At 37.6% G+C, this 12,834-nt stretch overlaps 1 protein-coding gene and 1 pseudogene across 6 annotated transcripts; one reads left to right on the top strand and one right to left on the bottom strand.

The window, feature by feature from the left end:
* Positions 1–812: 812 nt before the first annotated feature.
* Positions 813–5,843, bottom strand: LOC104740787 (DEAD-box ATP-dependent RNA helicase 45 pseudogene; annotated as a pseudogene). Of its 5 annotated transcripts, none has more exons than XR_015579362.1 (4): positions 5,699–5,815; positions 1,974–5,612; positions 1,707–1,826; positions 813–1,003 (listed from the first exon to the last, which is right to left on the bottom strand). The product of XR_015579362.1 is annotated as a DEAD-box ATP-dependent RNA helicase 45 pseudogene, transcript variant X4 (transcript). The 5 variants fall into 5 exon arrangements; XR_015579359.1 differs by lacking the exon at positions 813–1,003 and adding an exon at positions 1,024–1,388 and having other exon boundaries at positions 1,509–1,826; positions 5,699–5,817; XR_015579360.1 differs by lacking the exon at positions 813–1,003 and adding an exon at positions 1,024–1,388 and having other exon boundaries at positions 1,495–1,826.
* A 1,010-nt stretch (positions 5,844–6,853) lies between these two features.
* Positions 6,854–11,317, top strand: LOC104740785 (AT-rich interactive domain-containing protein 6). The gene is made up of 14 exons (XM_010461483.3): positions 6,854–7,248; positions 7,513–7,859; positions 7,973–8,106; positions 8,203–8,242; positions 8,615–8,667; positions 8,761–8,806; positions 9,078–9,170; positions 9,643–9,765; positions 9,853–9,901; positions 9,980–10,043; positions 10,216–10,282; positions 10,399–10,449; positions 10,749–10,841; positions 10,936–11,317. Exons 2-14 carry the CDS (start codon positions 7,542–7,544, stop codon positions 11,029–11,031), a joined length of 1,227 nt encoding a protein of 408 aa, XP_010459785.1. The 5' UTR covers positions 6,854–7,248; positions 7,513–7,541; the 3' UTR covers positions 11,032–11,317.
* The last annotated feature ends 1,517 nt before the right edge of the window (positions 11,318–12,834 follow it).

The raw sequence follows: 12,834 nt of genomic DNA, 5'->3' as shown, positions 1-12,834 counted from the left end.
TGCCGACACTATCTGTGATAGGGTCGGTCATTAGACTCTTGACTCACTGGTAAAGTTGGTCATTAGGCTCTTGGTCCATTAACAGATCCAGTCATGTGACTTCCGGCCCATTGACGAAGCCAGTCGTGAGATTCTCGGGCCTATTGGTAAAGTCAGTCGCGAGATTCTCGGCCTATAGACAAAGTCAGTCGCGAGATTCTTGGCATGTAGACAATGCCAGTCGTGAGACTCTCGGCCTATTGATAAAGTCAGTCACAAGCTCTTGGTCTAGTGACAACGTCGATCACGTGATTCTCAATCTATTGACGAAGTCAGTCACGTGACTTTTCTCTTAGTAGATTGGTAGACTTTTGTTGACTTTGTCATGTAGAATATGAGTTGACTCTATCCAATATCTTCGCGAATATTCTCTCTGCTTCTCCTGATTTACTGGGTTTGTCGAACTAACCATGAAATTTATTTATTTAATAGAGAAGATAAAATTATACCCAACAATTTTCCCCCACTCTTTATTTTCTTAATAAAAATTTAGAGAATAGTTAGAAACAAAGTATTATTTTTCCAGCCAATGAAATCTCGAAGTCATGTACTTTTTGGAGTGATCTGTAAAGTCTGTAAAGATTTGTGATGTCACCATAGTAGCTTGATCGAATAGTGACTCCATAGAGACAATGTTGAGTCCTGTGGGAATTGTTTTTGTACTTGACTTTATGTGTCATGACCATTTTGTTGGTTGTGACATTGTTTTATTTTGTTGGTTGTGACATTGTTTTCAGTCATAAGACTTGTTTATTAATAATAAAGTACACAAGTGTCCAGTAATATTTTCTGATTATATTTCCAATATTCTAGTTTTGCTGATTGTTACAAAGACATTGATAGAGTTGTGCATTGCCGTATCTACGCTTTATATGTTTCATTGTTTGATAAAGGTGCGGTCACAAAATGACTTTGGCCAACCCCACAACCTTTCCTTTTAGATCATCATCACATAATACAAAATCTGTGTTACCTATTTCACTGTTTTAAAACCATTAAGTCTTTTAAATTTTGATCGACAAAACATAAAATCGCATACAAGAGTTTTTACTTAGAACTATTTTGAACATAGATCCGATGTTTTACTACATACCGAATGCAACATCACCTTTCTACCCGTTACTCAGAAAGCATCCTTCAGCGTTTAAGTCACTTGAGACAATCCCAGAAACTATTATTCTCTCTAAGAGTAGTGGTTAAGCAGATATAGACACTGAGAATTATAGACAAAGCATCCGGACACCAAAACCGAATAAGCTTCAAGTCTTACCCATTGGAGAGGTACAAAAGCTTTGACCTCGTCTATCAGAAACATTACATGTCATCTCTCCACGAGCTTCATGTTTCCCCTGCAGGAAAGATGTTAAAAGCTGTAAAAGGGCAGATTGATGCAACAAACAACTGTAGTGCTGTTCGATTCACGGGTAAAGCCAAACACAAAAAACTGCATCATACTAATAAGATTTTACCGATCCTTTTACAGCCACCACGCGGTAATGCGCTTTAGCAAACCCCTCGGGGCCATTGTACAAACATGACAAAGAAAAAGAGAATAAAATTAAAAGACGAATGAGTTCCAGGATGAGAAACAACAAGCATTCATTATTCAATAGCAATAATACTTGATGACCATAAAGAAGTAAGGAATGTCACACCAAGTTCAAGACAGTAAAAAAATTTAGCAAAGGTGCAGAGATTGTAGTTCACAACACCAACCAATAATACTTGTTTGATAAAACTCTCAGTGATTTGAATCCCTTATAATCACGCACCTCATGGTTGCCTTCCTGTTAAAAGAGAGAAACTAAGATCCATAAGTCTGAACTTGAGATTAAAATATGTAAGAAAGAAAGAACATATGCAAGGCTTGAGCATAGCATTTAACCTATATTTACAACCCATGATTGTAAATTAGATTAGAATTCTCGACTTACATTATATCACCGAGTATCTGCCGGGTTGTGCTCCTCCAGGAAGTGACATGGCCTGATTTGTAATGTCTTCAAGAACACGCTTGAGTTCAACTTTTGCTGTCTTAACAGATTTTTCAGAAGGCCCTTCAATGAACAAGTAGAGTTTGCGTTCCCCAGATCCAGGGATTCGTCCTTGCGGATAAAACTGACCTCTAGTGGTAATGGCGGCTCCAGTCCACTCTGATATTGGACCCAAAGTTTCTTTGTGGGTGACCTTCCAGCGAGCATTCTGTGGGAAATCATTGATTTCGAGTTCTGCTTCATAGTGTTCAGGCATTGCATCAGCTTGAATCTTTGCTAGGTTATGTTGCAAATTCATGGCAGCAACCATGGCTGCAGCACGGCCTGCCCCATCACTAGGATGGCTAGGAACAGTATTAAGTGGAAGGACACCTGGCACGGCGTGAAGCCCGCCACCATTTGGCAGTAACTGGTTAGCGGTCACAGGAACATTCACGGGAATAGCAGCTTTCGCAGCAGCAGCAATGGCGGCTATCTGAGCAAAAGTAGCCTGCTGCTGTGAAATCTCACCACCACCTGCCTTTCTTACAACATCATTCTCATCTTCTGAGTCAGACTTGTCTTCCTCAAAGCCATACTCCTTCGCTTGTGCTTTCTTTGCTGCTTTCCTAACTTCTTCCTCCTCTTCGTTGAATTTAAAGCCACTACCACCATAGCCAGTTCCATGAGCTTGCTCAATACCCTGTTTCACTTTCGCCATGAAACCATCAGCAATTGCTTTCAGATCAGCAGGCACTGGCTGCTCAGAAAGTTCCAGGGCCTTGACCAAATCTGGTGCATATTTCGCATCATCCTCAGAGATAAATGTCACAGCGCAGCCTTTCCGCCCTGCCCTGCCTGTCCTGCCAACGCGATGTACATAGTCTTCATAGTGGTTCGGTGCATCAAAGTTCACAACCAACTCAAGCTCTTTCACATCTAGACCCCTAGCCGCAACACTTGTGGCAATCAACAAATTACAGACATTGCTCTTAAAATCAGATATAGTTGATTCACGATCAGTCTGATCCTTACCCCCGTGAAGAGATAGACAAGGATAACCTTGTTTAATCATATCCTTAAACAAGGCATCACACTTTTCCTGCGACTGCACGAAGATCAGAATTTTTCCTTTCTCATACCATTCCCCAAGAAGTTCCAGAAGTCTAAAGAACCTATCACTCTCCGGTCTGACTTCAACTAACTGAGTTATATCTTTATTCACAACACTCCTTCCACCAACCTGAATTTCTACAGGCTTGTTCAAAACTTTACGTGCCAAAGATTCAACTTGGCGAGGAAAAGTGGCAGAAAAGAGCACAGTTTGACGTTCAGGTCGAATGTTCTGAATAATACGAGTAATTTGGGGCTCAAAACCCATGTCAAACATACGATCAGCTTCATCCATTACTAAAAATGTGACCCTTCGCAGATTAGTGATTTTCCCACTGCTTGTACAAAGGATATCAATCATTCTGCCAGGAGTGCACACAACAATCTCAGTACCTCGCTTAAGCTCACTAATTTGCTGGGCAACTCCTGATCCTCCATAGACAGGTACACATCTTATACCCAATGGCTTAGAAAACTTTCTGATATCACTGTGAATCTGCTGAACAAGCTCCCTTGTAGGTGCCATTACAAGCCCAATTGGCCCTTCGCCAGCATCAACGGGAGGCTGATCTTTGATATGCCTCAGCATTGGCAAAACAAAACCAAGGGTTTTACCTGAACCGGTTTTTGCAACCCCAATGCAGTCTCGACCACTCATGATGATAGGGAGTGCTTGTGTTTGAATAGGCATTGGCTTTTCATAATTAAGCTTCCTCATAGTATCCAAAATTTTGGTGGTTAGCCCAGTCTGGTGCCAAGACTTAATGGGTCTTGGAACATCTTTTCCATGAACTTTCAGCTCCAATTCCTTTCTGTAAGCGTTAACTTCTTCTTGTGTCATCCTAGATATATCCTTCACTTCGATATAGAAGTTCTTCCGGAAAGGTTCATACTCTATTTTTGAATGGTCAACAAGGGACAATTTCTCTGCTTTTGTCTTCTTTACTCTCTTCATGAACTCCTCATCGTCTTCATCTAAACTTGGATCATCATCATCCTTTGGTTCTGAATAATCAGAATCAGAATCTTCACCTTGAATTATCCTACCCAGGGCCTTATAAAAACCTCTCTTTGGCTGGTCACCACTTTCCCCATTCATTTTAGAATCCAAAATACCATCATTCACTGCTGGGGGAGGAGCACTATTGCTAAGCTTCTCAACCTCTGGTAATACCATAGTATTCATAAAAGCATCTAAAGGATCAATCTCCTCTTCGTCTGCAGCTCCGTCACCTCCACTCTCAGGGACAGTAGTAGCTGTCTCATTCTCCAAGTCTACCATCTTGGCATCTCCACCATTTTCAGGATTAGTATCCCCATCAACATCCATTTCTGTTTCTGATTTTTCATCCGGATGGCCTTCTTCATCATCAGATTCTCCTTCAAGAGTCCAAGCCTTACCGGCCTTGGGCTCTTTACCATCTGCATCACCCTTACTATCACTTTCAGCTTCTTCCTTTTTTCTCTTCAATTCTTGCCACTCCTGAACTCTTCTCCTCCGTTTTTCCACCTCCTCATCCAACTTCTTCTGCTCATCCTCTAGTTCTTCTTCTCGGGATTTCTTCTCTTTCTTTTCACCATCCTCCTCGACACTCTTTCTCTTTGGACTATCTCCATTGCCATCTGCATGCCTGCTGGATCTACCAACACTCTTTTCACGCTCTTTCTCCTTCCGTTCTCCGCTATCCCTTCTTCTACGCTTCAAGTCACGCTTGACATCATCATCACTCTCTTCATTCCCAACCTCTCGTGACCTCTCCCTTTCCCGGTTCCTCCTACTACCCCTTTCTTTCTCACGCTCTCTCCTATCCCTCTCTACATCTTCCCGTTCCCGCCTCTCTCTTTCTTTCACTCTCTCCTTCTCTCGCTCTTCTCGTTCCCGTTCCCTTCTCTCTCTATCCTTCTCCCTTTCTCTTTCCTTCTCCTTTCTCTCCTCCCTCTCTCTATCCCTGCCCCTTTTCCGATCTTTGCCTCTATCTCTCTCATGTTCTCGATGTCCTCTCTCCCTCTCCTTGGATCTGCGTTTATTATCCCTCTCATCATCTTCTTCATCGTCCTCATCAGATTCACTACTCTTCCTTCGCTCAGACCGTCTCTTAGCCCTCTCCTTATCCCTCCGTCTCCGCTCCCTCTCCTTCTCTTTACGCTTCTCCCTCTCTTCATCATCATCATCATCATCTCTACAATCATCTTCAGAATCACTACTCTTAACTCTCTCAGACCGTCTCTTCCGCTTATCCTTCTCCCGGCGCTTCTCCGAACCTTTATCCTTCTTCCGCTCCTTACTCCGATCACGATCTCGCCGATTCATCTTCAAATCATCCTCCTCCTCCTCTACATCCATATCTTCGCTCCTGTACTTAGATTTCTCTTCCCCCATTCCTCAATTGAGCTGAAACACCACAAATCCGGATTGAAAACCACGCAGATTCAATGTAAAATCAACGAAACCCGATGACCCACCGCGAGATTAACGCGTACGCAAACCTGATTTCAGAATCAAAAGAGTGAGGAGGAGGAATGCAAAACCAGAGTTAATGGAACAGTGAACAAAACAAGGTTAGAAAGCTTACACAAATAAATCTCCGATGGAGAAGAAGACGAAGCTAAGGGAAGATTCGAGAACGTCGGAACCCTAAGCGTCTGGTGATTGATTATATAAATTGTTTGCTAAAATACTGACTGAGATGGCGGTTTTCCTTAAATATTTATGTTAATAACAGAAATTAGCCGACCTTAGTTGGATCCATATCGAGCCCATCTTTTTACAAGACAATTTGGTTATCTGTTTAGACCTAAAGCCCAAAAGGAGAGATGTGGGCTTTTTGTTATTTTTATATAATTTTTCTAAAATACAGTTTCGCAAATAAGATATTTTCCTAATAATAGCATTTATCTGAAAATCTCTTAAATATGGAAGAAACTTTTTTGTGAACTATATACTTCAATACTTGGTAATAGATTCAAATTTGAATTAATTATATTGACCAAGACTATAAAATTTTACTAGTCAAAGATTATTAATATAAAAAATACAAGAGGTTCAAAATTTTACTAGTCAAAGATTTAATTTAAATCTTTTGATTAGTTTTAAAAATAATAATAATAATAAACTTGGCACAAGTAATTTTTTTAAAAAAAATACTATTATATGTGTTAATTTTTTTTTATTATTTTAGATAATAGATATTAAACATATAGTAATACATATCAAGTTGCCAAAAAAAAATCATCACATGATATAATAGAACGTATTTAAGAAAGTTTTTAATAAAAAATTTCAAGTTTTAGAAAAGAAACAAATAAACTTTTAAATTTGAGAAAGATTTTGATAAAACTTAATATATATCATGTGTTTTTGGAAGCTATTATGTGTTTACAATGTCCAAATATCGTTTACTTGTATTTAAAATATCAACGTTTTAAAAATTATTGTATGTATTTAATACAATTTTAAGTGTTTTGAAAAGTGATTACTGTGTCAAAATATATTTATCTTTCATCAATGTCCAGAACATATGAATGAGTTAGTTCCACTTTTCAAAAAAAATGTGCATAACAAATTTTAAAATGGATTAGTTCTAACATAATTCTTTATATACTGTACGTGTGTCAATCATTGCAGCCAGAATCTAACTTAATTTTTTTCGTCGTTATTTACTTATAGAGTTTATTATAGCTGTCCCAACAACAATATAAAGGAACAAGATTTCTTCTTCTTTTTTTTTAATCAAACTTTTCCAAAAATAATTAACAAAATCTGAAAACAATAATAAATACAAAAAGAAACAATCTTTAGTGTTTACTTTTCTTAGTGTAAAAAAAAAAAAAAAAGTTCTGCGAAGTCTCTGTGTCGCTCAGCAGTTTCGAGTTTAATCACATCCCATCTCTCTCTCATCTTGACACCATTGGCAAAAGATTTTTTCCATTTTCTCCTCTTTCAAATTATCTCCCTTTAATCTCTCTCTCTCTCTCTCTCTCTCTCTCTCTCTCCCTGCTGCTGCTTCTCTCTACCCTGTATCTTCTTCTTCCTATTGCTTTCAATTCCTCCGCCAGTAAACCCTAGCGCGCCGCCGCCGGAGGTCCTTCGTTCTCATCCCGTTTCGCCGTCGCTTCAGAACAGGCAAGCACTTGTTTTTATATATTTATGCGGCTCTCTTTATTTTCTGGAAGCTTTTCGGTTTTTTTATCAGCTTGTTTTGATTAGTCTTGAGGCTGTGAAAACCTATATATTGAGTGAGTGAGTTTTTGCTCCAAATTCTTCTAAAGGAGAGATAAGACTAATGGTTTCCATGCGGCGGAAAAATACGTTTTTTTATTTTTGGGTTTTATGATTTTGTATTCGATTTAATGACGCTTTGACTCGCTGTGACCTGACTACTCTCAGAACAAAAAAAAAAATCGAAGCTTTTTAAGATGGCGGATACCGAAATGCAAGAGCAAGATGTGTATTTTGGTGAGGAAGCTGACCTTGTTGACACCCAATATACAGAGGAAGACCCTTTGGAGACAGCTAACTATCAAAACCCTAGTGAAACCCCCCAGCCCCTTCTGGAGAGTGATGCTCATTTGGCTAATGGAGGTGGTCAGGTTAATGGTCATGGGATGAATGGTGATGTTGGAGTTGTTAACCACTCTGAAAGGAAGACTCGTAAGATGCACTTGTTGAGTGGTCCTAAGACTGAAGATGAGCCTGCCAAAAAGCGCAAGTCTTGGCTTCTGAGTGATTCTGAGGTAATAGACTACATTTGTATGTTCTCAGGATTTAATGCCACTGTTTTGTTATTGAAAGAAAGGAGCTTTCTGGTGAAATATTATTCTCTTACTAGTTCATCTTTTCTCTACAGGCACTGGGAACTGATGAGGCAGGGACACCACAAGAACAATTGATGTTTCTAAGAGAATTGGAGACCTTTCACAAAGAGCATTTCCTGGATTTTAAAGCTCCTAAGTTTTATGGACAACCTCTGAACACTCTCAAGTGAGTTGTTGGAAAGTATTGCTTTTGTTCGTAAATAAAACACATATAGCTCGTTCATCAGTGCCTGACTTCTGCATCTTTTATTATGCTATGTAGGCTATTTCGAGCAGTCACTAAATTAGGTGGCTATGAAGTGGTAACTATCCCAAACCATATCATTTTTAGTTCGTCAGTTAAACTTTCTAGTTCATTTAAGTTGGCTTGTATGATTTTCACCTACATTCTATTTTCTTGTGCTGTGGATAACATATGAACTGTATAAGGTACTAATATTAAATCGGTAAGTGAATTGATGATAACAGTATATAACCATGTGACTTTCCAGAGATGAGATTTTGTTTAACTTTAAGGGAATTAATTATGCAGGTAATATATTAAAGAATGTTTGACATGTTGTTGGGAAGCTGATTTATTTTATTGTTGTTGGTATTATATATCCAATGTTTTTCTGAATCTTGCTGAAATTTGTCTTATGGTCTTCAAAATTCTTTTTGTCATGGTAATGTAGGTCACCACATCTAAGCTGTGGCGACAAGTTGGAGAATCCTTCCATCCTCCCAAGTATGGCTGATGTTTACCTTAGACTCTCCATTAGTCTTTGCCGATTTTAATGCTTATCTTTTTCCACATTTGGTTAAACGATCTTTTTTTCAGGACATGCACAACAGTCTCCTACACATTCCGTGTTTTCTATGAGAAGGTGAGTTTTTTATGCATAAGTATCATGTTTTTTTTATCCTGTCTTTATGTTTACTTATCCACTTCAGACTATTTTCACCTTGTGCTTCTTTTTGGTATGGTGTGTTATAATAGTTAGTTTGGTGTTTTGTCTTGCCTAGGAATGGCAGTTTATTTTGAACCAGTTCTTTTGGCACTTTGAATGCAGTGATTCTTTTATTTCTATCTTACTGTGTATTGCCACAGTACTATGCATTCATACATTATGATTATTATCTTTTCTTCAATTGCAGGCACTTTTGGAGTATGAAAAGTATTTAAGGAAAAATGGTGAGCTTAACCTTCCTGGTCCAACATTGATTCTGTCGTCCAACAGCGAAAAAGAGGTAAAATTTCACTTAAAAATGTGGCTTTTATGCTTTTGGATACTATTGAATTAAGGAAAACTGGGTTGATATGGAAAGTTCGGATGAAGATATCAACTCGATCTAGCAGCATGAAACTTTAAGAAAACTATCTACTTGTTAATCTATTGTAGGAAGGGGTATTATACGTATAAAATGTTGTTGACACTGAGGGAATGGGAGCTTAAGAGTCATTTTCAGCATTTATTTAATGTAGAAAGGAGTTCTAGAATGTGCAATACCAGCTAAACCTGTTAAACTCTACTATCTGCGATCTGACTGAATAAAAGCTGTAGCCTTTTTGTGTCTAATATGAAAAGCCATATGAAATCCATGTGCATAGCCCTGTAAATTACCATATGAGTTCCTGAGATCCTAAATGAAAGTTCATGGGCCTCACTTATTTCCCTTCTCCACGTCTTTTTTCTTCCCTGATATAAGGAATTTGATGTAGGCAAGTAGCTATCAAGGTTCTGGTTCAGGCAGGGCAAGAAGAGATTCTGCAGCTCGTGCTATGCAAGGTTGGCATGCACAGCGCCTTGGTGGATCTGGAGAGTTTACTGCGCCTACTGTTAAGGTTTCACTTCAAACCTTACTGTACATTGTGATTCCATTATGCAGAGTTTTTGTCCTGAACCAGGATGATGTTCTCATATTGTTTCAGGATAAGGGCTTAAACTCGACCCCAAAGCATAAGAAACTCAAAAGCATTGGTAAAGAGATCTCTCAAGGCGTTTGCTATTTTTGTAAATCGGGGTAGCTTAACATTTTGTTTTAAACGAATTCTTCAGGAATGGAGAAACACAAAACACTAACTAGCATGGACCTTGTTGTTTCGAATGAAGCCGACAAACAGTTACGGAAAGCTAATTCTCTCCTGCGTATTTGCAAGTCTTAGATAGTTATATCAAATTTTTGTTTCTTCGTTCAATTGCTCTGTACAGTAGTGGAATGAAAACAGAGCATTTTCTTAAACCTAAATATATTACGGTATATTGACATTAAGGTTTCTTTTTTGTCGTGATAGGTCGGTTGCTGAGGTTGTTGATGTTGGACCCCTTGCAGATTGGGTGAAGATAAATGTCACAGAAACAGTGAGTAACTTCTGCCAACGGCTAAGGAAACGCCAAAAATTTGCAAACTAGATGTTTGTTTCCAATAGGAATTCTTACCAAATCTGTTTTTTGTTTTGTTTTTCATGAATTCACAGAAGGATTGTTTTGAGATATTTGCCTTGGTACCTGGACTTCTTCGCAAAGAGGTGAGCAATTTTTTTGTAACCCTGTCTCTGTGAAGCTACTTGAAAAGTCTTAGTCTTTGAAATTTGTATGAATGCATATTACTGTGGCAATACACAGTAAGCACAAAGAGATTTGTTAGGTTACCGAAGCAGTTCTGTTTGACTGTTTTTTCCGACGATATTGATATGAAGCAGCATAGATATTTGGTAGTTTTTACCGTTGGTTTCATAATCTCAGTACACAGTTTCGTCGGCAATAAGTATTTACTGGTAAATCATTACAAAATTCCAATTCTTGAACATAAGTTGTCTTTTCCCAGGTTCGAATTCAATCAGATCCCGTGGGAAAGGTGGTTATAACAGGCGAGCCAGAGCAGCTTGACAATCCTTGGGGCATAACACCCTTCAAGAAGGTAAAAGATTGTTATATATTCCAAGATATTTCCATTAAGAGACCTGTGTATCAAACCTGAGAACCGTCCTGTCATTGTGGTATGATTTCACCAGATTGTCGACTTATCAGCAAGGATCGATCCGCTTAAGACATCTGCGGTCATGAGCATGCACGGACGGTTGTTCATACGAGTTCCGTTTGAGCAGTGATTGATTTCAAGGGTAAGCTCGGCAGTTGTTCTTAGTGTATTTTAGGAATTCACATGTTTCAGAACCACATTGTAGGCGACTGAAGCAGTTTTGTAACTGTGATTTGTGTCTCAAGACTGAAGTTAGGAACATGCAAACAAACATTTGATCTTACTGTAAGATTTCTGTTTTGTAAAAGTTGAGATTAGTAGGAGAAGCTGCTCCATATCTTAGGTTTAAAGCCATTTATGATGCAGCCAACAGTGATGATTTTGATCCGAGATTGGAGTGATATGCTTTTTTCATCTATGTGTTTATATTGGTATGGATAGATATTGCCTTATCACATCTACTAGTTCTAAATATATTTCTAGATTCTCATCCTTTTGATTTTTTTTTTCTTTTTCAAAAAAGTTTCCTGAGATGATTTGTGTTCATCTATGCTGCTTCATGTCATAAATTGCAATTTTGGGTGGTGCATACAGTATTATTAAAGGGATAACAATAACAACAACAAAAACTGATTGACAATTCCATAAATCTAAAAAGCTAAATGATTGTTCTTTCGGGAACATATGATTAAGATTATAAGAATAAAGTGGATGATTTGTTTTTAATATCTGTATCATGACGAAAATTTAAGGTTCAAAATTGTGAAGTCCAGTCTTAATGTTAGACATCAGAAAAATCTGCACCTCAGGTGCAGGTATGGGTTTATGAGAATGCCTACCAATTCAAGGGGGAATTTAGACAAAAATATATTGGTTTGGTCTAAACAATGTTCATCTTACAGATAAAACAACATGATTAGTTGATTACATATATGATACATATTCACTACTTAAATATTAGTAGTTCTGTCTCTGTGTATGTGTGTGTGTGTGTCTTGGAAAAGTTCACAGTGATTAAAGTTTGTTATTATGCTTATTCTCAACTTGGTGTAGCTCAATTGCATGTAAGGCACATGACATGACCGCATGGTAATTTGATAATGTCTACAACTACGATGCTTTTTCTCTCTACATGCTCCAAGCCCCAAAAAAAAAAGGCATATGAAATTACAAAAAAATATGTCTTGATGTTTCATCTTACTTATTTATTTGGGCAAAGACAAAACAATTTTTACTGGAAAAAACATCTGATAACTGTAGAATAGTTATTTTTATGAACTACGTACACTAGTTTACTAAGAACTGTAGTTTGTGAATTAATCTGCAATTTGTTTCATGAAAGTTAGTTGCCAAAAAAATTAAACATAAATAACATTCAATTTACTCTTACAACAGTTATAATAAATCATTTAACAATCATCATAATTTTGATTGAAATTTCATTCTCAATTTGTACATATATTCATCACATTTAAGTAGCTTTAAAAACCCAACTTTCTTTTAATTTGGACTTTAATTTATGTATTGGTTATCTAAAAGTAGTTAACTTGTTATCCCTCGTTTTATTGGGTTTTAAAAAAATTTATTGAATTTACATTTAAACTATCTCGTGAAAAAAAAAAGTTATATTACTAATTTGCTTAAGCTTCCTTTTTTGTTCCTAGCTAATAAATTTGTCCCTAGGGAATTGGAACATTCCTCTTTTTCATATATCTTGGTAATCAAAACTCAAATTTTGTTATGTTGCGGCAGAGAGTCTTACTTAACTGACACTACAAATGATTCATGTTCATTGTTTGTTAGTCTTACCATGTTTCAAGTTCACTAATTTGTATGTAACCGACGACGTACGTGAAATAACATTTACTTCATGTTACTTCTATGCTGTAACGGTTGTCCTTATTAACCAAATGGGTCCAATACCTTTGCTACA

The sequence above is a fragment of the Camelina sativa genome, chromosome 14 (assembly GCF_030686135.1).
Source record: "Camelina sativa cultivar CO46 ecotype springtype chromosome 14, ASM3068613v1".
NCBI lineage: Eukaryota > Viridiplantae > Streptophyta > Magnoliopsida > Brassicales > Brassicaceae > Camelina > Camelina sativa.
Note: the sequence above shows the minus strand (reverse complement) of the source record. Positions and strands in the feature narration are given on the sequence as shown.